Source organism: Coregonus clupeaformis, unplaced genomic scaffold (assembly GCF_020615455.1).
Source record: "Coregonus clupeaformis isolate EN_2021a unplaced genomic scaffold, ASM2061545v1 scaf0047, whole genome shotgun sequence".
NCBI classification, from domain to species: Eukaryota; Metazoa; Chordata; class Actinopteri; order Salmoniformes; family Salmonidae; genus Coregonus; species Coregonus clupeaformis.
In genome coordinates, this window is record NW_025533502.1 from 215397 (window position 1) to 243288 (window position 27892).

Sequence of the window (27892 nt, forward strand, 5' to 3'; positions counted from 1 at the left end):
ATCAGCATCGGACAAAAAGTTTTCATTTCGAGTTTAAAGCTAGAAAAGTTACTCAAAGTAAAGTATTTATCTATTGTGTTTTATCTTCATATTGCTACTAAATCCGACTATTTTCTATAAAATGTATTCATGGTGTCCTGCGCATTTTATTTATAGGGCCTAATGTTTACTCTCAATGCTCCTACGAGCCTAGCATTGCTGTACTAACCCAGGAATGAGGAGTGGGTTACATAAGCAACGGACCCTCTCAGTAGTAGCTAATAATGCATCGGTCGGCTACTCCCTCTCTCCCGTTATTTACTATTTCAAAGCGCAGTTCTCTTTTATTATTCGTTCCATTATATTTGAAATGATCAAAACAGAACCCTCGTGACCAGATGTGGCGGAGGATAATTTGACAAGTCAGCACGAGACTGCGGGGAGTAGAATAAAGACCATGTTGGAGAGCTTTGCGCATTTCTCCATCTCGGGTGCGGGTCTAGAACGTTGTGTGATACGGATTTCTTTGTGACCATGAAGTTCATTTGAATTGCTCACGGATTTGTTTTTAACGAAGTTTAGACAACAATGAAGTACGGAATGGTTGTTATCACGGCTGGCTTTTCAGGTTTACTCAGCTTCAGCTTTCTTGCAGTGGCAATTGGGAGCGACTATTGGTACATCATCGATGTGAACAGTGCGAACCTGTCGGACTTGGAGGACCTGAGTTCGCATTCCGGTCTCTGGAGGATCCGTGAAGGTATGTCCACGTAATTAACAATCGTATACCACATTCATGTTTTTTTACGTACCCCAAATCATATGCCGTAGCCTAGTGCGCGCACACTTTGATATAGCGGTTCACGATACATTGCGCTGTGATTTCTGGTAGCTTGTCAAATAACTTGGAATACATATGCCTAATTTAAACCTGTTGCACCACCCATGTCAGCCTGCTACCACGACCCACAGACGTCAGTTCAACGTCTAGTTTTAATGTATATTTGGTTGAGTTGTCAACTAACGTAAATCAACCAAAAATGTCATTTAGGTTAAAAGTTGGGTGAAAGAAAATACGAAATTCACATAAATTGATGACATTTTGCAAATCCAATCACTTTTCCATGTTGATTCAACCTCATCACATTGAATTTTTTTGGTTGAAATGATGTGGAAACAATGTTGATTCAACCAGTTTTTGCCCCATGGGAAATATATGTTAATGTGGGTTTTTTCTCTCTCATTCCAAATCTAATTTTGCTTTCCTTACTTTATTTTAGATTACATTTATTTAAATTCAACTACAAAAACTGATTTTAGTTTTACCTTCAAATTGCTGCCCCTTTCAGAATGGACCGGATCCTGGTGTATAGGCATCTCTGTTGTAAATCAGCTAATCTCACCCACCCGAGACTAATTTGTATGCACAATACATTACAATAAACAGATGCACTTTAGAAGCATTTTTTTCCACATCCACATAGCACACCTGTTTCTTTCCCCTTGTTTTTTAAACTGCATCTCTGTCAACATAGAGCATATATCCTGTTGCAGTTGTGTCCCAAATCACACCCTATTTGCATAGAGCTCCGGTCAAAAGTAGTGCACTACATCGGAAATAAGGTGCCGTTTGGGACGGAGCCATAAGGGAGTGACATATTACGCAGGGGGCACCTGCAGTGTCTGATAGTGTATCAAGTCAAGTGCTACAGCACACTACTGCAGTACACAGTGTGTCAACAGTATCAATCATTGCTATAGATTTGTTGATTCATGCCCTGTAAAGATTTCTGTCTGAGAGCTCAGCAGTGAAGCAGCTATCGATATTAGGCACACACTTAGTAACCGGACATTAGCAACTAGATAGGCCTTACACAGCCATAGGTATGTGTCATAAGCCTACCTTTTGACTGGTATTTTAACATTGTCTTGCATGTCTACCAGTCTGAGAGGTCTAATATAATATGCAATACCTGCCATTTAGCAGAAGCTTTTATCCAAAGCGACTTACAGTCATGCATGCATGACATTTTAGGTATAGTCTACCGGTCTGAAAGGTCAACACATATCTTGTGTTTGCTCTTCTTTACAGGGAAAAATGCCACCTCTTGGCCAATCCAGTCCTTCTTTGTGGATACCTCCAACAAAACTGAGATAGAGAAGCACCTTATCAGTGAGTATGTGGCCTCTGCTATGTAGCCTCCAACGGCTGCTTCTTGGAAGACTTTAGAGAATGTTGGTTATGTAATTATTACTCCAGAATGTCCGTTATTCCAGAGGACGATTCGGACTGGATTAGTTTTTATTCATACTTTTTTTTCTCAATAAATTGACATTTATGATGGAAGGCTGGAGGTTTTAATTCTAAGCGTGAAGATATGTCCAGGTGATAGGGCCACACTGATAACTCAAGCTTGGTTCCCAAGTTTCTAAACCATAACAAACCATCTTTGGTATAGTGTCGTCATAATATTTGAATTGAGGAAGTGTGATCATAATCATTAGAATATTTTAGCAGCACATCCTAAATGCCCCACAGCCTTCAGATGTGAGCTAAACAGTGCAATTGCACTTGAGGTGCATTTTAAGCCTATGGATGAGAAAGTTAACTTATCATTTCCAAACGTTTAGGTAATTTAGTTGTATGCTGCTTTGCAATCTATTAACAGCAATGATTGCATTAATTAGGCACAATATTTTTACTGATGCATTTGGCAATATTCAATTAATACGCACACAACGTATAAACAAATGCATTCACTGTGAAAGGTGATACATGTAGGCCATTCATATATAGTTTATGCGCAGCACTTAGTTCAATTTATCGAATCAGTTATTGTTTTCTTGCTCAAACCGCGAGCAACACCTGTCAAACTAATTTCTCTAAAATAACAGGGATGTCAATTCGCATGGGACTAGTATTATCAGAGGACCTTGGAGTTCGCCAAAAAACTGTAGGTTATTCTGGCTGGAATTGTTACTCTCCTGCCATGTAAAAATTACTGACATGGCAGATTCTTACGGGACTACAATTACAGATGTGGTGTTTTGTGCTCGTGCACATAATTAAATCCCGTCCCAAATGGACACAGACTGTAGTTAGTTCAAGCTCTGTCACACCCACTCACAACATTACAGGTTGTTGAGTCTGTACGATGGGCTCACTGTTTACAAAGTGAATCAGCATCATTGGACTCCACTTGGACAATACAATATAGACCCCATACAATGAAAAGGTTCATTACAAAACATGTAGTTGAGCTTTTATCGGCCTGTAGTGGACATATGACTTAAGGACAAGTAGCATTTCAGGAAGATGGTGGTGAAACAGACCAAGCTGAGAAACAAAGTTGTTCTTTTTTAATGGATATTTTGGATATATTTCTATAATTGTCAAACGTGTGTGTGTGTGTGTGAGTGCAGAAAGGTGAGAAGGCTGTCAGATGTGTGTGTGTGTGTGTATGTACAGTACCAGTCAAAGTTTGGACACACCTACACATTCCAGGGTTTTTCTTAATTTTTTACTATTTTCTACATTGTAGAATAATAGTGAAGACATCAACACTATGAAATAACACATATGGAATTATGTAGTAACAAAAAAAGTGTTAAACAAATCAAAATATGTTTTATGTTTGAGATTCTTCAAAGTAGCCACCCTTTGCCTTGATGACAGCTTTGCACACTCTTGGCATTCTCTCAACAGGTCATGAGGTATTCACCTGGAATGCATTTCAATTAACAGGTGTGCCTTGTTAAAAGTTAATTTGTGGAATTTCTTTCCTTAATGCGTTTGAGCCAATCAGTTGTGTTGTGACAAGGTAGGGTTGGTATACAGAAGATAGCTCTATTTGGTAAAAGACCAAGTCCATATTATGTCAAGAACAGCTCAAAAAGCAAAGAGAAATGACAGTCCATCATTCATTTAAGACATGAATATGTCAAGATCTTTGAAAGTTTCGCAAAAATCATCAAGCGCTATGATGAAACTGGCTCTTATGAGGACTGCCACAAGAATGGAAGACCCAGAGTTACCTCTGCTGCAGAGGATACGTTCATTACCAGCCTCAGAAATTGCAGCCTAAATAAATGCTGCACAGAGTTCAAGTAACAGACACATCTCAACATCAACTGTTCAGAGGAGACTGCGTGAATCAGGCCTTCATGGTCGAATTGCCCCCCCCCCACACACACACACAAACAGACACACACTGTGTGGAAATGTGTTGGTGAGAGGACAATGTACAGTGATATGTATTTTTCCAGCTCACAGTAACCCTGCATGCTTTGCATTCTGGGTCTTCCTGCAGACTCCCACAAGGTGATAGTCATCCTGCTGCCTCTCAGTCTGTTGCTGGTCGTGTTGGGAGGGATCTGTGGTCTGGTCAGCTCTCTGGCCAGGAATCCCAGCCTGCTGGCCGGCTCTGCATCCTACTTCCTCTTCTGCAGTAAGTGACTTTCTGGAGCATCCACTGGTGTTCAGGCCTGGGTCGTGTTCATTAGGCACTAAACGGAAGAGAACGGACTGAAATAGGGAGGTACTACCTGAACTTGTCCAATGAGAAACACTCTTTTTCGTTTTTTTTATGATGATTGTTTAAAAATTATGTTGCGTGCCTTAATGAACACGACCCTGGTTTTCAGAGCTGGGTTAAAATAGTATTTGTGTTTGGTTGAGCTTTCCCAGCACAATGGAAACAATAGAATGGTCCAAAAGTGCCAACTTTGCCAACCTGGCACTCAAGGCAGACTCGATCAAAGGTGAACCTTTTGAAAGAAAACAATATGAAGATCAATAGTTTACCCCCCCAAAAAAAACGACTGTGGATTAAAGAGCGACTGCTTTTAAAAAGCAACGAATCCTTTTGAGGCATCAATATGAGTCAGAAACAGTTATTCTAGTGTCAAAATTGACTACAAAGTGTAAATAAAATAATTTTGGTCATAAAGTCAGTTTAGTCTACAACAGAGTTTGTAACATCTGTGCGTCACACTGGATAAATGAAGGTTGGGTTTTGATTTGACGGTGTCCCTTTGCCCACTAACATGGGGTGAACAGCTGCGGTGATTGCTCTCTATCCAATAGCATAGACAGTGAGACATGCCTGCCCAGCAGCTCCGACTGTTTACATAAGACAACACGTTTTGCGTTTATTTTACTTGAGAAATAATGCACCAAACACCTTAGTTAGATGTAAAATTGTGCAACTAAAACATCCTCGGCCAAAACGTCAACATTTATTACAGATTTCTTGAGTTATCTTAGATTAATTCTTGGGACTTTGAGGAAGTGAAATAGGCTTCCATGTCTACAGTTTGTCATGGGGGACAAACATAATTAACCAAATGTGAAATCGGTCAGGAAACTGAAATCTAATTTTTCTAATGAGCAACAGAAAAAATATGTGCCAATCGGTGTGTTCAGTGGCTCTTTAAGTTTTATCACAAACACCAACATGAAGTGTCTTAATAGGGCGTTTGGGCCACCACGAGCTCCCAGAAGAACTTCAATGCACCTTGGCACAGATTCTACAAGTGGACCTAAACCAGCGCCCCAGGGGTGCTGCAGCAAGACACTGAACCCCTAACCTGCCCCAGGGGCACTGCAGCAAGACACTGAACCCCTACCCTGCCCCAGGGGCACTGCAGCAAGACACTGAACCCCTAACCTGCCACAGGGGCACTGCAGCAAGACACTGAACCCCTAACCTGCCCCAGGGGTGCTGCAGCAAGACACTGAACCCCTAACCTGCCCCAGGGGCACTGCAGCAAGACACTGAACCCCTACCCTGCCCCAGGGGTGCTGCAGCAAGACACTGAACCCCTAACCTGCCCCAGGGGCACTGCAGCAAGACACTGAACCCCTAACCTGCCCCAGGGGCACTACAGCAAGACACTGAACCCCTACCCTGCCCCAGGGGTGCTGCAGCAAGACACTGAACCCCTAACCTGCCCCAGGGGCACTGCAGCAAGACACTGAACCCCTAACCTGCCCCAGGGGCACTGCAGCAAGACACTGAACCCCTAACCTGCCCCAGGGGCACTGCAGCAAGACACTGAACCCCTAACCTGCCCCAGGGGCACTGCAGCAAGATACTGAACCCGTACCCTGCCCCAGGGGCACTGCAGCAAGACACTGAACCTCTACCCTGCCCCAGGGGCGATACAGCAAGACACTGAACCCCTACCCTGTCCCAGGGGCACTGCAGCAAGACAGGAAACCCGTACCCTGCCCCAGGGGCGCTGCAACAAGGAACTGAACCCCTACCTTGCCCCAGGGGCACTGCAGCAAGATACTGAACCCGTACCCTATCCCAGGGGCGCTGCTCTGCGGCTGACCCTGTGCTGCTTCCAGCCTCTAGGACAGGGCTGTTCAACTCCGGTCCTGGAGGGCCAAAACACTTCTGTTGTTTGTTTCTACCTGGTAGTTATTAATTGTACTCACCTGGTGTCCCAGGTCTGAATCAGTCCCTGATTAGAAGGAGAGGATGAAAACCAGGGGTGTTTTGGCCCTCCAGGACCAGAGTTGAACAGCCTTGCACTAGCGGAATTAAAAAGACCAGACATGTTTCCATTTAGATTGACAAGTCGTCAATAACAGCCCTGCTGGAAAGATACATACCTTCGCTGGGGTAGCATGTGTTCATGTCTAGCCCTTGAAAAAGAGCGTATGTTTGCAGTCTCACACAAAGAAGACATATTTCATTCATCTGTTTTTTTTGTCTTTCTTGCAGCAGCAGAATAAATATGGCATTATGAGAGCATAATGTCTCGTAATGTCTACCCCTTACATTTTGACCCATAAAAAATAACTGCTCTAGGTCTACCTAATGGAGATAGGAACACCTTATGTGTTGCCAACTTGACAAGTAAAAAGCTTTCCTTGTGAATAGCTTCTGATGACAGCACTCAGCACCTCCAAACAGAAGACGATATGAGAACTAGTCCAGCTGAGACTGAGTGAAGTGCTGTGATGAAGAAGCTAAATACACACATTTCAAATCACCCCCACAGGGAAATCAAATAAAACCATGAATATATCCCTTTCTGTGAGGCACACATACTGTATATCAACCATTATAACATTTACATTTACATTTTAGTCATTTAGCAGACGCTCTTATCCAGAGCGACTTACAGTTAGTGAATACATATTTTTTTTTATACTGGCCCCCCGTGGGAATCGAACCCACAACCCTGGCGTTGCAAACACCATGCTCTATCAACTGAGCTACATCCCTGCCGGCCATTCCCTCCCCCTACCCTGGACAACGCTGGGCCAATATGCGCCGCCCATGAGTCTCCCGGTCGCGGCCGGCTGCGACAGAGCCTGGATTCGAACCAGGATCTCTAGTGGCACAGTTAGCACTGCGATACAGTGCCTTAGACCACTGCGCCACTCAGGAGTGAAGTGGCGCAGTGGTATAAGTAGGCTATTATTTAGTTTTTACTTCATTACCATTTTTTGTTAAGGAAAGAAGGAGCCATGTTAATTATGCTGCTAATCCCAATGCAGGTTTGATTAATCTTCAGCCAAGAATGCACATAAACATAGCATTATGTATTTCTACATTATTATAGTAGTAGTTTTATTACATTACATGTAACTTACTTATAGTGTAACCACTTGACTTTGTAGCTACTCCTCCACTATAAGTTCTACCTACTTGGGTGATTCCCCGGCAGCTGTTGGTGCCAGAAAGCCCACCACTCATCAGTAGTCCAGAGAAGGATGGTACAGTCCTACTACAAGCCTCTGCCATCTCCACTGTCTTGGCTTTTTGACTTCTCCTCAACCTCAGACCCTGGCATTTCAAACTCAAAACAACCAACCAACTAACTGTCAGCTTTGCAGTCTTTAAACATCATTGCGGGTTAAGATAATTAAGATCAACATTATGCTAATTATTAAAACAATATGTTTATACTGTATATATATATATATATTTACACATTTACAGAGAGAGAGAGAGAGAGAGAGAGAGAGAGAGAGCAGCCTAGACTTCTAGATATGAAGATGAGAGTTAATTTGCAATTGTCAACTTTTAATGAGAAACACTCACATAGAGCCAACTGTGGCAGCTGACAAGAACAGATGTATCTTACTGAACAAAACACGCCTTTCCTCCCACAAACACTGCAACAGATCATGCTCTTTCTGAATCCACATTCTGATCAAATCTTATTATGTTACACAGCTGATATCCTTGCTGGTATATAGCTACATTGTCTTGGTTCTGATCAGGAGGAGTGCTAAACAGCACCATTTCAATATTTAATGGAGCATTGATCAGAGGTTGGAGTGATTGCTCATCACGGTAGTGGGGGAAAAATACCCCGTGGTAATGGCAAGGAATCAGACTGGCTTGGCCTGATTGAACCAGGATATCAGAGTCTACTTGGATGTTTTGGCCTGATTGAACCAGGATATCAGAGTCTACTTGGCTGTTTTGGCCTGATTGAACCAGGATATCAGAGTCTACTTGGCTGTTTTGGCCTGATTGAACCAGCATATCAGAGTCTACTTGGCTGTTTTCCACACAGTTGATAAGCAGCCTTGTTTTTATGTCTGCTTTCATGAAAACAAAAAGCACTCTCTTTTTCGATATTTGTTTCCCTGCTAAATTAGAAAAAATAAATAAAAGCTACATTAGGGCTTATGTTCTATTCGGCATCCATATTTGGACAACTGAGGGAGTTTTCTCAGACAATTGAGGGAGTTTGGTCTGACAATGCCCTAAAATGGATGCCATAAAACAATACATATGGGGCTGGATGTTATGGTTTTATACGGATGGAATCATACTGTCTGGGCCTGTTTGAACTAGGCCTTCAGACTACTGCTGGGCTGTTTTCCACACAGTTATTTACCTGTGGTATTACTTAGTCTGAGCCTGTTTGAACTAGGCCTTCAGAGTGCTACTTGTTTTTCTCTCTGGTCTTCAGGCAGCAGGCTGGTTGAAATGAATGTTGTGACGAAAACAAAAAAGCACTATCTTTTCCAGTATTTTTCTCCTACTCGTCCAATAATGTAGACATTACAGAGATCCATCTGTTCTGTCTTTGTACTGGATGTGCACACCTTGTACTTGAGACAAAGATAGACTCACTCACACAAAACACACACACAAGCTCTCTCTCTCTCTCTCTCACACACACACACACACACACACACACACACACACACACACACACACACACACACACACACCTCATAGACACACAGACTCCTGTACTCACATACACACTCACTCACACGCATACGCCAATACTCACAAACACACGCACATACACACACTGCCAAGGCTGCTGTCCCATGTACTGCTACACTGTTTATTTATATACTGGATTCTTGACATAGCTCACTGTAATATATCTACTGCTGTACATATCATTCTTAGGATATCTTGTGTAAATCCATCCGGTGTAGATACGTATAGATTACATTTGTGTTACTGATACAGTGTTATTTGGGTTGTTAACTGGATTAGTCCTGACATACCTGATTTCATGTTTCCAGTTTGTTATTATTATTTGTGTAATTGTTAGAAGTTTTTGCTGCTCTGTTAGGAGCTCGTAGCACAAGCATTTCATTGCAACTGCTATAACATCTGCTAGACTGTGTACGACACCAATTGATTTGAACCTAGAATACATCATTAGATAGGCCTACATTGGTGTCACATACATAATGATGCTGACTGTTGTCAATCCAAAATCCAATGCATGACACCATACCTTGCCAAGGCATGTTTTTTAAATCCTGTTTAATTCAATGATATCAACAAGCTAAATTAGAAGGGCTTATTCGATCTACAGCATCCATATTCGGACCACTGAGATAGTTTGGTCTAGCAGGTTCATAAAAAGGCTGCAAGCTAAGACACATGATCATGGACAATGCCACCCACCCACTCTACAGCAGGGTAATGCAGCACAGGAGCAGCTTCAGGTTCATCCTGCCCAGAAGCTCCACAGAGAGGTTTAGACGGTCCTTCTTACCCACAGCCATGAGGCTTTTTAATGATCAACTCATTTATAATGTCTTCTTACTATAAATGTGGTTGTTGCTTGTTTCCCCAGAGGAGGATAAACAACAGCATTTCCTAACTCCTTGAATTGGATTCTATCTTGTATGGCTACTAAGGTGCATGTGCCTTCATATCTGTCTTCAGGTGTGTTTTTTTAATCATGTTTGTCATTGTTATGTGTCTTGTCCTTGAAATGTATTGATAAAACAATTTCCCAAGTAGGGATCAATAAAGTACTACTCTACTCTAACAACTGAGGGAGTTTGGTCAGACAACTGAGGGAGTTTGGTCAGACAACTGAGGGAGTTTGGTCTGACAACTGAGGGAGTTTGGTCAGACAACTGATACAGGTTTGTAAAATGTAATATACATCTTTGTATCTAGGTAACTCTTGGGTCACACCTGGACATTATTACAGGGAAGCTAATAGTGCGGCAGCTAATAGGACACCTTTGAAAAGCTTGACCAGCCTACCATTAGATCAAGGTAAGGAGCTGGTTAAATATTACTGGGGATGGGATAAAAGGAACCCTGCATCATCACCACCATAGTAGCTAATGGCACTGCCTGAGTAAGACAGTTTGAAATGTCGTGGATGGAGCCATCCATTTGGTACCTTTTGGGTGGCTCAAACCGTTGGAACGAATCAGGGGGAAGTGGTACTCGCTATGAAAGCAATGTGACATCCGTAACACCTGCACTGAGACTATTTTAAGGCTGTCCATGTGGAAAATGTGAATGAATGGAATCCATGCAAAGGAAATAGACTAAGTAGGTTTAATTGAGCTTGAGGACCAAGCTTTCTGAAAATTCCTACATTTGGCTTTAGAGTGGTTCATCAAGTATGAGTGGGAAGTAATGACACGCTAGAGAAAGGCAGGGTCGTAATATAATATAATATAGTAATATAACAATATACAGTGCCTTGCAAAAGTATTCATCCCCCTTGGCATTTTTCCTATTTTGTTGCATTACAACCTGTAATTTAAATGGATTTTTATTTGGATTTCATGTAATGGACATACACAAAATAGTCCAAATTGGTGAAGTGGAATGAAAAAAATAACTTCTTTCAAAAAATTCTAAAAAATTAATAACGGAAAAGTGGTGCGTGCATATGTATTCACCCCCTTTGCTATGAAGATCCTAAATAAGATCTGGTGCAACCAATTACCTTCAGAAGTCACATAATTAATTAAATAAAGTCCACCTGTGTGCAATCTAATCTGTCACATGATCTCAGTATATATACAGTGGGGGAAAAAAGTATTTAGTCAGCCACCAATTGTGCAAGTTCTCCCACTTAAAAAGATGAGAGAGGCCTGTAATTTTCATCATAGGTACACGTCAACTATGACAGACAAATTGAGAATATTTTTTCCAGAAAATCACATTGTAGGATGTTTAATGAATTTATTTGCAAATTATGGTGGAAAATAAGTATTTGGTCACCTACAAACAAGCAAGATTTCTGGCTCTCACAGACCTGTAACTTCTTCTTTAAGAGGCTCCTCTGTCCTCCACTCGTTACCTGTATTAATGGCACCTGTTTGAACTTGTTATCAGTATAAAAGACACCTGTCCACAACCTCAAACAGTCACACTCCAAACTCCACTATGGCCAAGACCAAAGAGCTGTCAAAGGACACCAGAAACAAAATTGTAGACCTGCACCAGGCTGGGAAGACTGAATCTGCAATAGGTAAGCAGCTTGGTTTGAAGAAATCAACTGTGGGAGCAATTATTAGGAAATGGAAGACATACAAGACCACTGATAATCTCCCTCGATCTGGGGCTCCACGCAAGAGCTCACCCCGTGGGGTCAAAATGATCACAAGAACGGTGAGCAAAAATCCCAGAACCACACGGGGGGACCTAGTGAATGACCTGCAGAGAGCTGGGACCAAAGTAACAAAGCCTACCATCAGTAACACACTACGCCGCCAGGGACTCAAATCCTGCAGTGCAAGACGTGTCCCCCTGCTTAAGCCAGTACATGTCCAGGCCCGTCTGAAGTTTGCATTTGGATGATCCAGAAGAGGATTGGGAGAATGTCATATGGTCAGATGAAATCAAAATATAACTTTTTGGTAAAAACTCAACTTGTCTGAGTTGCATCCAAAGAACACCATACCTACTGTGAAGCATGGGGGTGGAAACATCATGCTTTGGGGCTGTTTTTCTGCAAAGGGACCAGGACGACTGATCCGTGTAAAGGAAAGAATGAATGGGGCCATGTATCGTGAGATTTTGAGTGAAAATCTCCTTCCATCAGCAAGGGCATTGAAGATGAAACGTGGCTGGGTCTTTCAGCATGACAATGATCCCAAACACGCCGCCCGGGCAACGAAGGAGTGGCTTCGTAAGAAGCATTTCAAGGTCCTGGAGTGGCCTAGCCAGTCTCCAGATCTCAACCCCATTGAAAATCTTTGGAGGGAGTTGAAAGTCTGTGTTGCCCAGCGACAGCCCCATAACATCACTGCTCTAGAGGAGATCTGCATGGAGGAATGGGCCAAAATAATAATAATAATAATAATAATATGCCATTTAGCAGACGCTTTTATCCAAAGCGACTTACAGTCATGCGTGCATACATTATATATATATTTTTGAATATTTTTATTTTGTTTTATTTATATTTGTTTTGTTTATTTTTCCTTTTTTTTTTATTATATATATTTTTTTGTGAAGACTTACAGAAAACGTTTGACCTGTGTCATTGCCAACAAAGGGTATATAACAAAGTATTGAGAAACTTTTGTTATTGACCAAATACTTATTTTCCACCATAATTTGCAAATAAATTCATTAAAACTCCTACAATGTGATTTTCTGGACTTTTTTTCCTCATTTTGTCTGTCATAGTTGACGTGTACCTATGATGAAAATTACAGGCCTCTCTCATCTTTTTAAGTGGGAGAACTTGCACAATTGGTGGCTGACTAAATACTTTTTTCCCCCACTGTACACCTGTTCTGAAAGGCCCCAGAGTCTGCAAGGGGCACAACCAAGCAAGCGGCACCATGAAGACCAAGGAGCTCTCCAAACAGGTCAGGGACAAAGTTGTGGAAAAGTACAGATCAGGGTTGGGTTATAAAAAAAATATCTGAAACTTTGAACATCCCACGGAGCACCATTAAATCCATTATTAAAAATTGAAAGAATATGGCACCACAACAAACCTGCCAAGAGAGGGCCGCCCACCAAAACTCACGGACCAGGCAAGGAGGGCATTAATCAGAGAGGCAACAAAGAGACCAAATATAACCCTGAAGGAGCTGCAAAACTCCACAGCGGAGATTGGAGTATCTGTCCATAGGACCACTTTAAGCTGTACACTCCACAGAGCTGGGCTTTACGGAAGAGTGGCCAGAAAAAAGCCATTGCTTAAAGAAAGAAATAAGCAAACACATTTGATGTTCGTCAAAAGGCATGTGGGAGACTCCCCAAACATATGGAAGAATGTACTCTGGTCAGATGAGACTAAAATTGAGCTTTTTGGCCATCAATGCTGTGGGGATGTTTTTCATCGGCAGGGACTGGGAAACTGGTTTGAATTGAAGGATTGATGGATGGCGCTAGATACAGGGAAATTCTTGAAGGAAACCTGTTTCAGTCTTCCAGAGATTTGAGACTGGGACGGAGGTTCACCTTCCAGCAGGACAATGACCCTAAGGCATACTGCTAAAGCAACACTCGAGTGGTTTAAGGGGAAACATTTAAATGCCTTGGAATCGCCTAGTCAAAGCCCAGACCTCAATCCAATTGAGAATCTGTGGTATGACTTAAAGATTGCTGTACGCCAGCGGAATCCATCCAACTTGAAGGAGCTGGAGCAGTTTTGCCTTGAAGAATTGGCAAAAATCCCAGGGGCTAGTTGTGCCAAGCTTATAGAGACATACCCAAAAGGTGGCTCTACAAAGTATTAACTTTGGGTGGGTGAATAGTTGTGCACGCTCAGGTTTTCTGTTTTTTTGTCTTATTTCTTGTTTGTTTCACAAAAAATAATATTTGCATCTTAAAAGTGGTAGGCATGTTGTGTAAATCAAATGATACAAACCCTCCAAAAATCAATTTCAATTCCAGGTTGTAAGGCAACAAAATAGGAAAAATGCCAAGGGGGGTGAATATTTTCGCAAGCCACATCCAACGCGACTAACAGTCATGCTTGCATACATTTTAAGTATGGTAAATATTTCCCAATTTTGATTTGATGCAGGTACTGTATTCCAAGACTACACTATAAAAATAAAAGGTTCCTGGAGTATCCTTTAGGGGTTCTTCAAATTGAAACTGTGGAGGAACCCCCATAAATTCTTCGAAGAACCCTTTAAAAGGGTTCTTCAGAGAACCCCTTTTATTGGACCCTCAAATAACCTTTTGAATAAACCTTTTGGGGTTAATTTTTGAACTACTCCCCCGTCCCCTATTATTATTAATAATACGCATAATAATAACACAATATTTTAGTTATAGTCAGTGTTTATTAGGATTTTAGTGGCAAAGCAGAATTAAAAAATCAAAATATGAGGTAAACTCCCAGCAGAGCCCCAAGTCCAATGGGTATATCTTCTGGCGTGTTGATGTTAATGTGTTGATTTTCTCCGTATCCATAGCCAGAATGATTTTGCAGTGCATGGTGATCGAACAGGTTTCCGGTTATATTCATCAGAGGTGTAGGGAGGGTGAAGTCTGTGAATCACAAAAATAGTAATTATACAGATGTTTAACAAAACATGCACGTGACAGTATTCATACCTTGGTTTTTGTGGTAAATGTGAATGAAAAACATTGTTTTGTCCATAATGTAGAGGCCGATGAAATTTTCATTGAAGAGGTAAGGGAGGAGGATGGTACATGTGATCTGCATAACATAACAATACTAATTGACATATCTTTGTATGCCTCCTCATCTGTATATATGCAGACACAGAAACAATAGTGAGCAGTTCAGTCATCTGCACCCAAAACAGCAAGCCTTCAACATATTCTTATAGCCTACAAATTCTTACCTCTTGATATCCATTGAATTGTGTCCATTTTCTGTTATAGAAAGATTTGCACAAATATGAAAAGATAGATGGTATCATCAGAAAACAATATCAATTTAGATCATATAAGGGACAAACCTTACCTTAAATTGAGGAGATTTTTACATTGTTCAGTTAAGTGCTTGCACCTGCTGTCCTTTCAAATTGAAATCCAAATGTTTCCGTTGGGCAGTTAGGTTCCTGCAAGAACCCCCACAAACTGAAGAGGTTCCTCGATGAACCCCACCTCCTATGGGGTTCTTGGAAGAACCTTTTGGGGGCCATTTTCCGTGCCAAGAACCCTAAGGTTCGTCGAAGAACTTTGAGGATCTTAGAAGAACCCTTGTTGAACCCCTAATTTTTTGAGTGTATAAAACACAGAGGCTGTTCAGTCATAGTGCACCGCTCTCCTTATAATCCTCTTTGAAACCAGCAACAACATTCCACAGCTGAAATATAATCTACAAAGGCACTTTATTTGACACATTAGTCTTCATTTGCAGGCATGTCGCATTGTTATTGGCCATGCAGGAGTCTACCTGCAGGGAAAACTGGTTGCCCATTGTGGATATACATGTGGATTTGTTTTCCAGTGTACATCAATCAGCATCTGTTTTCCTGCTTGTGGCCCTGGTGTCCAACACAACAACCTCCCGTTCTCCAGAGGGAGAGGCTGTTCAGTATGAGCACCATGTACTGTAGTCATCTCCGTCCTGTTTACCGTGTTAATAGCCCTACCATCTCCTCCTGAGCCCACTCCTGTGCTCACATCTGACTTTACTCAAATTCTCATTATGCCAGTCTCCCAACGGACCCTAAAACAATCTGGCTCAGTGGGAAGCTAGTGTGGATGTTAGAACAGAGGACACTGGACATTAGAACTGATCTAGAGACAGATCTGTTCTAGAGTCAGTTCTAGAGCTAGATCTGTTCTATAGTCAGATCTGGACCCCAAAACAAACTGTCTCCATTCTGATATCCACAATAGAAGCTACTGTGTATATTAAAACAGAGGATGAACAGGACATTAGAACTGTTCTATAGCTAGATCTGGACCCCAAAACAAACTCTGTATCTGTTCTAATATCCACACTAGCTTCCCACTTAGTATTCATAGTTCATGAACTATGACACAATGTATTGGGCATCCATTGTAAGTGTTGTGCACATGGAAAATCACCCTCAGGACATGGAGTTGTTTATTTTCTTAGTCAGAAATGATAATTACCATTGGCTAACATGCCCTAACACATACATTATAAGACAATGTTTCCAACCAATCAGATATTTGGTCTTGTATGTTTTGTTTTTGTCTGTCCAGTCTCTCATGGGAACATTTGTGACAAACACTTTTGAGGTGTGCTACAAATACTCTTACCCACAATGAAATGGTGTCTAAAACCCACAAACACTCTTACTTTCAAGGAAATTGTATTCAACAAGGAGCACTGAGAGCAATGTCTGCTATGATCTTTGAGCTTTATTAGGGTAACACAGCCAGGCTTACTGTATGTTTCTGCGTCAGACTCTTTTCTCAGAGCCTCAACATTCTATGCCAATCACTTGTGTCTCATTTGTTTGCATCAGTGCATTTACGACCAACGCCTTTCATAATCTGAATAGTTTAGAATTTCTTATGTCCGCTATGTAGTTTTGTGTACGATCTGACAGATTTCAGATAGAAATGCGATTTATAGATCTGTCTTTTTCATTGAAAGCAAGTCTAATAAGCTGTAGATCCATTCTATGTGTGATATTTGTATGCTTTCTTTCTTGCTTTTTTGTACTTTAAGTTTTGTACATCAGCTTGAAACACTTAGTCAGATATGATATGTTTGGTTATTAAAACAATTATTCACAGTGGTTTAGATGGTACAATGATTCTCTGCACTATACTTTGCTTGTTGTGTTACATAAACTGAAATACAGTTGAAGTCGGAAGTTTACATACACCTTAGCCAAATACATTTAAACTCAAAAAACGACAACAATGCAAATAGTCCAGGTAGCCATTTCATTAGCTGTTCAGGAGTCTTATGGCTTGGGGGTAGAAGCTGTTAAGAAGCCTTTTGGACCTAGACTTGGCGCTCTGGTACTGGAGTCTTTGAAAATGTTTAGGGCCTTCCTCTGACACCGCCTGGTATAGAGGTCCTGGATGGCAGGAAACTTGGCCCCAGTGATGTACTGGGCCGTACGCACTACCCTCTGTAGTGCCTTGTGGTCGGAGGCTGAGCAATTGCCATACCAGGCGGTGATGCAACCAGTCAGGATGCGCTCGATGTAGAACTTTTTGAGGATCTTAAGACCCATGCCAAATCTTTTCAGTCTCCTGAGGGGGAATAGGCTTTGTCGTGCCCTCTTCACGATTGTCTTGGTGTGTTTGGACCATGATAGTTTGTTGGTGATGTGGACACCAAGGAACTTGAAGCTCTCAACCTGTTCCACTACAGCCCCGTCGATGGGAATGGGGGCGTGCTCGGTCCTCTTCTTTTTCCTGTAGTCCACAATCATCTCCTTTGTCTTGATCACGTTGAGGGAGAGGTTGTTATCCTGGCACCACACGGCCAGGTCTCTGACCTCCCCCCTATAGGCTGTCTCATCGTTGTCGGTGATCAGGCCTACACTGTTGTGTTGTCGGCAAACTTAATGATGGTGTTGGAGTCGTGCCTGGCCATACAGTCATGGGTGAACAGGGAGTACAGGAGGGGACTGAGCACCCACCCCTGAGGGGCCCCTGTGTTGAGGATCAGCGTGGCAGATGTATTATTACCTGCCATTAACACCTGGGGGCGGCCCGTCAGGAAGTCCAGGATCCAGTTGCAGAGGGAGCTGTTTAGTCCCAGGGTTCTTAGCTTTGAGGGAACTGTGGGGTTGAACGCTGAGCTGTAGTCAATGAATAGCATTCTCACGTAGGTGTTCCTTTTTTCCAGGTGGGAAAGGGCAGCGTGGAGTGCAATAGAGATTGCATCATCTGTGGATCTGTTGGGGCGGTATGCAAATTGGAGTGGGTATAGGGTTTCTGGGATAACAAAGGGGTTGAATACTTATTGACTCAAGACATTTCAGCTTTCCATTTTAATTAATTGGTAAACATTTTGAAAAACAGAATTCCATTTTGACATTATGGGGTATTGTGTGTAGGCAAGTGACCAAACATTTTAAATTCAGGCTGTAACACAACAAAATGTGGAAAAAGTCAAAGGGTGTGAATACTTTCTGAAGGCACTGTATATATTTAACATTACCCCAGGACAGTAAGGACACTTTACTTAATAACTTTCCCAGAATCAAAGAAAAAGGAGCACTCGGATGTCTGCAATGACCCTTGAGGTTTATTAAGGATACATAGACAGGCTTATGTTTATTAGGGTGGCAGACAGGCTTATGTTTATTAGGGTGACAGACAGGCTTATGTTTATTAGGGTGACAGACAGGCTTATGTTTATTAGGGACACACAGACGGGCTTATTTTTCTGTGTGTCAGACGTCTTCCTCAGAGCCATGACATTCTCTTGAGACTGACAAGTATATATGTTTGCGTCAGTGTATTTCGAACCAATGTTTTTCAGAATCTGAAGAGTTTAGAATCTTAAGAAGTGTCATGTCTAAATCTAAGGAGGCTTCAAAACCTTAGTACGCTTCAATAAGTTTCATGTTGTAACATCTTTTAGTTTTGTACAGAGGTACATTCAAATGTGTAACTCTCTTCCAACGGCCACGTTTGTAAAAAACGCAAGTCTACCGCTACCTTGTCACCCGAACGTAAGTGTAATTGGCCCTAATTCACTCTCAAAGGCGCCGCTTGAATTGATTAATGATCATCATATTTACAAATTAGGTATAGTCTCCACCCCTTGTATTTAAAGGGGAAATCCAGGATTTGAAAATCAACAAAGTGGTAAAAATGTATTATATAAAAATTATAGTTTTAACCATGTTTTGAGGCTATATAGTGTTTGTTTACATTTACATTGTTTACAAACAATGGAGTAAAACAAGCTTATATTTTGGGTTCTGATGGGGTACGACAGTTGAACTAAGCTCAGAATCAGAATCACCTTAATTCGCCAGGCACATTTAGCGACACAAACTCAGAATTTGACTTGGTGATATGGTGCTGCTATTGATAACATTTAGAGACAGACAGTTTACACAAAGTGTACATACATTATTGCAGGCATGTAAAAATAGTTTTGAAAAAGAAAAAAGTCAAAATGATGGATGTACCAATCACGAATTTCCCCTTTAACACCTTGTGGCGTGTTCAGGTTAGGATCTGTTGTAAAGTTGGATATTTTCAGAAAAAACCTCCCTCTGCTTGATTATTCAGCTCATAGGTTAGGTAATTAGGGCTATGAGCTGAGTGTGAAATCAGATCGAGTCTGGAATTTAGATGGGTATTTAAAAAGCCAGGCTATTCTAATAAGGGGCACAGATGTTTATAAATGGACAATCATCATAGCTTTTTGTACCCCTTGAATGTCTGTTCTTTGTCCGTGTGTAAATGCCACACAGTTCAAAGATCTAAAGATAATGATCGATCATTATTGCTGTTTGTGAATTAATTTCACATACTATGCAATAACAATGTTTTGTCTGTGTTCTAAAGGTGTAACGATCCCGGCAGTCTGAGTCGGGTCCTGTCTGTGGACTAGTTTTTTCTGCTCGTGATCTCCAGTTTCCCGAGGGTTCTGGAACGCTCCGGGGAGCTCTCTTGATTTCCGCACCTGCATCCCATCAGCAATCTGCACACCTGGTCCTGATCATCACCCTTCTTAGGCTCTGGCCTAACATCCATTCCCTGCCGGATCGTTAGCCATGAACAGTAGGTTTACCAGAGTATCAGTCTTAGAGCCTAGCGTTAGTTTTGTTGTTTTTGCACCTTGTTGTTTACTTACCTCCGTTTTGTTCCATCTGCAGTCACCCGTCCGGAACCTTCATCCAACCTCTGCCTGGTGGTCGGGCGGCTGCCGACCCATGATGGGATCAACCACTGCACCCCAACAACTAATCAACGCCGCTCCGCTCTGTTCCCTGGATTATTCAGCATCACTCTTGAATTGTAAATAAACACTCACCTTCGTTTCAACTTACCTTGTCCTGGTCTGCTTCTGGGTTCTGGCTTTGCAACTCGTGACAGAACGATCCGGCCAGTAATGAACCCAGCGGACCTGGACTCTGTTCGCCATGCCATTACCCAGCAGGAGAAGATGTTGGGCCATCATAGCACGGTACTACAGGAGATCGCGTTGTCAGTTCGGAACCTTTCTACCGGTCTGACGGAGGTCCAGAACCAACGCCAGTTTCCGGTGGAGGATCCACTACGGTTTCACCCATCTCGCCTGCCGCTTCTGGAGCTGTGTCCTTCCGTGAGCCCAAGGTTCCGGCGCCGGATAAATATGAGGGGGAGCTGGGAGGATGCCGTTCCTTCCTTATGCAGTGTGGATTAGTGTTCGATCTACAGCCCTACTCTTATGCCACAGACAAGGCTAGGATAGCCTTTGTGATTGAGTTGCTGCGTGGTCGAGCGCTGGAGTGGGCTTCAGCCGTTTGGGAACGACAGGATCCCTGCATGGCTTCATACCAGGGGTTCACGGCCGAGATGAGGAAGCTCTTCGACCATTCCGTCCGAGGGAGGGACGCAGCTAGGCGCCTGTTTCGCTTCGCCAAGGAACTTCGCAGCGTGGCCGACTTCGTGATCGAGTTCAAGACGTTGGCTGTGGAGAGTGGGTGGAATGAGGAGTCTCTGCAAGCGGCCTTTTACCAGGGTCTGTCGGAGCAGCTCAAGGATGAGTTGATCTCCTATCCGGAGCCTAGTGACCTGGACAGCTTGGTAGCCTTGTCTATTCGGGTGGATAATCGAGTCCGAGAGCGAAGGAGGGAGAAGCAATGGGTTCCGTCCAACCGATCAGCTTCTCAGGTTCCAGTCGGGTCGTCAAACTGCGCGGCTCGCTAAAGTTGGGAGGACTTTTAGCGAGCCAGTTTCGACCTCTCAATACCTCTGTCAGACCCCGTTTCCCGGCTACCCTTATGAACAGGAATCAGAGCTTAGCGATTAACGCTTTTATCGATTCAGGTGCCGGTGGAAGCTTTCTAGATGCCGAGTTGGTGGAACAGCTGGGGCTTTCCAAGGAGCAATTGCCGGAAGCCATTGAAGCTACCACTCTGGACGGCAGTAGTCTGGCACGTATCACGATGAGGACTGAACCGGTTAAGATGCTGTTGTCGGGGAATCATTCTGAGATGATTTCATTCTTCATTCTGCCGTCTTCCCATGTTCCTCTGGTCCTTGGATACCCCCTGGCTGAAGGAACACAATCCCACGTTCGATTGGGTGACGGGCAAGGTAACGAGTTGGAGCCTTGATTGTCATGCTAACTGTCTCAAGACTGCCTGTCCCCATTCGGTTCCCAGTCAGGTGATTGAGGCTAAACCCCCCAGATTTGTCCCTGGTTCCCGAGACATATCACGATTTGGGGGAAGTTTTCAGTAAGCAGAAGGCTCTGTCACTCCCTCCCCCACCGACCATATGATTGTGCCATCAACCTGTTCCCTGGAGCTGTCTACCCCAAGGGAAGGTTATACAGTATCTCCCGACCTGAACGTGAGGCTTTGGAGACCTACATCAAGGAGTCCCTAGCTGCTGGTCTCGTTCGTCCCTCGTCATCACCCCTGGGGGCAGGATTCTTCTTTGTGGGTAAGAAGGATGGCTCTCTTCGACCGTGCATTGATTATCGGGGGGTTGAATGACATCACGGTCAAGAACAAGTATCCCCTGCCCTTGATGAGTTCTGCCTTCGACTCCTTACAGGGTGCTACGGTGTTCACCAAGCTAGACCTACGCAATGCGTATCACATGGTCCGGATCAGAGAGGGGGGACGAGTGGTTGACGGGTTTCAATACACCGATGGGTCACTTCGGTATCAGGTGATGCCGTTTGGACTGACCAATGCTCCAGCGGTATTCCAGAGTATGGTGAAACGACGTCCTGAGAGATATGATCGGTCTCTTTGTGTTTGTTTACCTGGATGACATTCTGATCTTCTCGAAGGAACCTTCCGACCACGTCCAGCATGTCCGGCAGGTTCTGCAGCGATTGTTGGAGAATCGCCTGTTCGTGAAGGCCGAGAAGTGCGAGTTTCACGCCCACACGACATCCTTTCTCGGGTACATCATCTCCAGGGGAGAGATTAGGATGGACCAGGAGAAGGTTAGAGCGGTTCTGGAATGGGCCCAGCCCGGTACGAGATTGCAGCTCCAGAGATTTTTTGGGGTTTGCGAATTTCTACCGCAGATTCATCCGGGATTACAGCCGTGTGGCCGCTCCGTTAACTGCCTTGACTTCCAGTATCAGGACCTTCAAGTGGAATCCGAGGCGGATCGAGCGTTTCTGGATTTGAAGAGGCGATTCACCAACGCACCGATTCTCTCTCAACCGGACACGGCCCGTCAGTTCGTCGTTGAAGTGGACGCGTCTGATGTGGGAGTTGGCGCCATCCTGTCGCAGCGATGCTCCACGGACAGTAAACTCCATCCCTGCGCCTACTACTCTCGTCGCCTTTCGCCTGCGGAGAGGAATTACGATGTGGGTAACCGGGAGCTTCTCGCGGTGAAACTTGCCTTGGAGGAGTGGCGCCACTGGTTGGAGGGGGCGGAGCAACCGTTTATTGTCTGGACTGACCACAAGAATCTTGCTTACGTGCAATCGGCTAAACGTCTCAACTCCCGTCAGGCCAGGTGGGCGTTGTTTTTCGGACGATTCAAGTTTTCCCTGACGTTCCGACCTGGATCTAAGAACGGCAAGGCGGACGCCTTGTCCCGGATGTTCTCCAAGACGGAGGAGAGTGGGTCCAAGACCGAGACAATTCTCCCCGGAACTGCGTCGTGGGAGCAGTTATGTGGAAGATTGAGGAGGAGGTGCTGGCGGCCCTTCGGACTCAGCCCGGTCCCGGTAACGGTCCACCCGGTCGGTTGTTTGTGCCTGAGTCGGTTCGTCCTGCTGTCCTCAAATGGTCCCACGCCAGCAAGATGGCTTGTCACCCTGGCGTGGCTCGGACAATGGCGTTTCTTCGCAGACGTTTTTGGTGGCCTGCCATGGCCGAGGATACTCGGGGTTTTGTTGCTGCCTGTCCAGTGTGTGCGCAGAATAAGAGTACCAATCGGCCCAGCTCTGGACTACTTCACCCCCTTCCTATTCCCCGGCGACCATGGTCGCATCTGGCCCTGGACTTCGTCACTGGGTTGCCCGCTTCTGAGGGGAACACGGTCGTTCTGACTATCGTGGACAGATTCAGCAAGTTCGCCCACTTTGTGCCAATTGCCAAGCTTCCCTCTGCCTCGGAGACGTCCGAGATCCTGGTTAGGGAGGTTTTCCAGGGTCCACGGGTTGCCCAGTGATATCGTTTCCGACCGTGGCCCTCAGTTTACCTCTGCTGTCTGGAAGTCCTTCTGTTTGGCCATTGGAGCTACAGTCAGTCTCACATCTGGTTTTCACCCCCAATCCAATGGTCAGGCGGAGAGAGCCAACCAGAAGATGGAAACCACGCTACGCTGCCTGGTCTCTTCCAACCCCACCTCCTGGGTCTCTCAGTTGCCTTGGGTTGAGTATGCCCACAATACTCTCCCTACATCTGCCACTGGGATGTCTCCCTTCCAGTGCCTGTATGGCTACCAACCTCCCTTGTTCCCTTCTCAGGAGAAGGAGCTCTCAGTGCCCTCTGTTCCAGGCCCATATTCGTCGTTGCCACCGGACCTGGCATCGGGCCAGAAAGGCACTCCTTAGAGTTTCGGACCGGTATCAGCTCCAGGCGAATCGTCGCCGGATCCCCGCTCCCACCTATACCATCGGAGATAGGGTCTGGTTGGCCACACGGGATCTTCCGTTACGGACTGAGTCTAGGAAGTTGTTACCGAAGTTCATTGGTCCGTTTGTGGTGGAGAAGGTGATCAATCCAGTGGCAGTTCGACTCAAACTACCGAGGACGCTCAGAGTCCATCCCACCTTTCATGTCTCCTGCCTCAAGCCGGTTTTCCTCAGTCCTCTGTTGCCTCCTCCTCCTCCTCCTCCTCGGATGATCGGAGGTGGTCCTGCCTACACGGTGCGACGAATCATGGATTCCAGACGGCGGGGCCGGGGTTTCCAGTATCTCGTGGACTGGGAGGGGTATGGTCCTGAAGAGAGGAGTTGGATTCCGCGGCGACAGATCCTAGATGCTGACCTCATCCGTGACTTCTACCGCCTCCATCCTGGCGCTCCGGGAGTCCGCCCGGTGGCGTTCGTCGGAGGGGGGTACTGTAACGATCCCGGCAGTCTGAGTCGGGTCCTGTCTGTGGACTAGTTTTTTCTGCTCGTGATCTCCAGTTTCCCGAGGGTTCTGGAACGCTCCGGGGAGCTCTCTTGATTTCCGCACCTGCATCCCATCAGCAATCTGCACACCTGGTCCTGATCATCACCCTTCTTAGGCTCTGGCCTAACATCCATTCCCTGCCGGATCGTTAGCCATGAACAGTAGGTTTACCAGAGTATCAGTCTTAGAGCCTAGCGTTAGTTTTGTTGTTTTTGCACCTTGTTGTTTACTTACCTCCGTTTTGTTCCATCTGCAGTCACCCGTCCGGAACCTTCATCCAACCTCTGCCTGGTGGTCGGGCGGCTGCCGACCATGATGGGATCAACCACTGCACCCCCCAACAACTAATCAACGCCGCCCGCTCTGTTCCCTGGATTATTCAGCATCACTCTTGAATTGTAAATAAACACTCACCTTCGTTTCAACTTACCTTGTCCTGGTCTGCTTCTGGGTTCTGGCTTTGCAACTCGTGACAAAAGGCATCACAACAATGGACTAGTTGTTTCATGTTTTGCATTTACAATGGACTAGTTTTTTCATGTATTGCATTTACAATGGACTAGTTGACATTTACAGCTCAAAGATCTAAAGATAAAGAACATGATGAGGATGTAAACAGACTGTGTCCCAAAACTATGTCTCAAATGGCACCCTATTCCCTACATAGTACACTACTTTTGACCAGAGCTCTATTGGTTCTGGTCAAAAAGTACTGCGTTATATAGGGAATAGGGTGCCATTTGGGACACCCATTTTCCTCATAACTAGATTATAATACTGTTGACACAGCGTGAAGAGCCCATATGGCTGGGATTACATCATTTCCATCAGATCATTATACTGTAATGAAATGCATAAATTATGTATTATCACTCACAGGGTATAGTTGAAAGCTGATTAGGTAAATAGGTTGAGTTCCTTGGATAGAGGCAGTGGGTTTCCATGGGCAACAAGCTTGAACAAGCTATCTCTATGATGGTATCCTGACCTCAGTGGTCTCCATGGTTAAATAACAGGAACAACGAACAAAGCCTGCGCTTGTCATATTGCCTGTTTGTCTTTTGTTTATGGGAAAACAACTAGACAACGGGTATACTGTGGAATTTAGTGTTGAGATGTCTGAGATATTAGCTCAGCGGTCGAAGAGATGGTCTCATGTCGTGAATAATTAGTTTTTGCCCTCATAGCTATAAAAGGTTTTATACTGTAGTAACAGATGGGGATTTGTAACCTCACTCCCCAGCTTGAAAGGCCTCCAGCCATGCTGCAGAATTCATAGCTATTCGCTAGCGTAGCTGGCTAACATGTGAAGGAGGGCGGTCAGGTGTGTTTGTGAGGCAGTGGCCCAGGGTTCTAGTCTTGGTGGTTAGGGAGGAAGTGGTTCAGCTAAGCAAGCACAGTGATGTCCGTCACACTTACTATGACTGTGGTATGTGGTTTTCTTACCAACCTTAGTTGAATGCACTGACCAGAAGGTCAGCATACTGATAATTACATCTCTGAGGTCAAGACCCACTACATAACCGTGTACATTTAGATGCATGACAGCTGTGCTTTCTAATACCTTGAGTGGATCTCAAATATCTTTCCCCACATCCTCTCTCCTCACCTCCTCTTGAAACCTATTGGAAGAGATGCTCCGAGGGGAGGGACCTCAGATCTTCTCCAATGCTTTTTTTTATGCGTCCAACATAATAATTATAAATTATAGATAGATATCGACGTCGGGCACCCCCAAGAGTCAATGTATAATTAGAACACTGAAAGGTAATACTTAATCACTCACTGTATTTGAGTAACTTGGATTCAATCCAATGCACGTTCTAGAGCAACGCACTAGACAGCTGTTGGCGAAGATCGCATTCATGGTAAATACTGCGGATGATGACAAAAACTTAAATTAACTTTAAAAAGTGCGTTGTCAGCTGTCTAGTGTCCTGCCTATAACGTGCCTTGGATTGAATCCCGGCCAAACTATGACTCTCTGTCTGCATCCCTCCAGGTCTCTTCACCCTCTCCGGGTTGGGCGTCTACGTCAGCTACTGCCAACAGGCTCGGGAGCTGTTGGAACCTGAGATTCTGGCCAGCATCCATGTGTCCTATGGCTGGTCGTTGGGTATGGCCTGTCTCTCCTTCAGCCTGGAGGTGACCGCGGGCCTGCTGCTGATGCTGGCTGCTCGTATGGCCCACCTCATGGGACACGACCATGGAGTCATCATTATCGCCATGGCCTGAAAAGGGAAAGAGAACGGACTGAAACTGGAAGGGACTACTGGAAGGGTCCAATCAGAATCACTCATTTTCATTCTCTGTTGCCAAACGTTTTTAAATGTTTTCTGTTGTGTGCCCTAATGAACACGACCCCTGACTGTGACCACTGATCAAACTTCCCAGTGCATTGCAACTCCAAAGGACTGACTTGGATGTTGCATGTTCTAGGTTTCTCCTCTGAGCTACTGGTCCATATTAGGACAGTCTCAGAGACACACGAACTTGGCTCCACAATGCAACCCTCTCTGGACACATGGGCTCATTATTGGGGGCAGCAGGTCTATTTTGCTAATTGAAAGGGATTTGCAAGGCTCCAATCATACACACGGACACACAAAAACACACTCTTTCTGGCAATATTACATAGCCAGTCACTAGATTCGAATGCTACAAAGGACAAATGCTTTCGCATCCTCAATGGCTGGAGGGCAACAGCAGTTAATAAGGCTTCGATTACTTAGCACCTCTATTTCCTCTGGTTTCCTCAGGGTTCATAGCCCAGAAGCTACTTTCAACACATTACATACATTGTCACAATCTACTAATTTATTAATGTTGTGGCTCTTTGCTAATCAATGAGTTGTTGTGAGATGAAGAAAGAAACTAAGTTAATCACTAGGACATTATTGCTATAGGGAAGTTTGGTTTTGGTTTCTCAGTGCACTTGTCTCTGTAGTTGTGTATCGTAATGATAGTAGAATTTAATTGGGAAAAAAATGATTTTAACCAAATTTCAAAATGCTTTAACTAATAATTGTCTAGTAGACAGATGCCTGCCTTGTGCTTGCATCATGGCAGTCTTGTTTGTGTTATGTTCCAACTCCTTTCAAACCTTGCTACAGTAACATTAAATCATACTGACTATGAGGGCTAACAAATGAAATTGGTTTCTTGTGTATGCTGCACCACATTCTAAATTGCCTTAACAAACTAAACTCCTCACCCTCACAATGTAGAACGATGATCATTAGTCTGAAAGATGTGTTTTTACAGTGGGCTATTTCAGTCCCACATAAAGTAGCTGCCCTCACTCACAAGTTCCCCTGGGTTTCCACCTGCAAATTGTGCCAAAGGTCAACTGCATAGCAGTAGTAATAAAGGACTAAAAACAAGTTCATAAAACCAACTCATCTGCAGAGAGAGATCAGCTACTGTATGTACCAGAAACAAAAACCTTCCTAAAGAGAGAGAGCAGATGCAGGTTGAGAGAGACAATCTTCAGACAAGCTCTCT

At 44.1% G+C, this 27892-nt stretch overlaps 1 protein-coding gene across 3 annotated transcripts; it reads left to right on the forward strand.

The window, feature by feature from the left end:
• On the forward strand, positions 1 to 27892 carry LOC121551627 (transmembrane protein 235). Of its 3 annotated transcripts, XM_041864333.2 has the most exons (5): positions 1 to 57; positions 635 to 739; positions 2072 to 2152; positions 4290 to 4427; positions 26391 to 27891. In XM_041864333.2, coding segments are annotated over exons 1-5 (558 nt in total). In that variant the 5' UTR covers positions 1 to 56; the 3' UTR covers positions 26624 to 27891. The 3 variants fall into 3 exon arrangements, with proteins under 3 accessions (XP_041720267.1, XP_041720266.1, XP_045068676.1); XM_041864332.2 differs by lacking the exon at positions 1 to 57 and having other exon boundaries at positions 260 to 739; XM_045212741.1 differs by lacking the exons at positions 1 to 57; positions 4290 to 4427 and having other exon boundaries at positions 260 to 739; positions 26391 to 27892.

What these genes read in the sequence shown, in the direction of transcription:
- LOC121551627 (XM_041864332.2), top strand. Translation starts at nt 568, where the DNA reads ATGAAGTACGGAATGGTTGTTATCACGGCTGGCTTTTCAGGTTTACTC. An exon ending in TCTCTGGAGGATCCGTGAAG is followed by an intron (nt 740 to 2,071) that starts GTATGTCCACGT and finishes TCTTCTTTACAG; the next exon opens with GGAAAAATGCCACCTCTTGG. An exon ending in GATAGAGAAGCACCTTATCA is followed by an intron (nt 2,153 to 4,289) that starts GTGAGTATGTGG and finishes GTCTTCCTGCAG; the next exon opens with ACTCCCACAAGGTGATAGTC.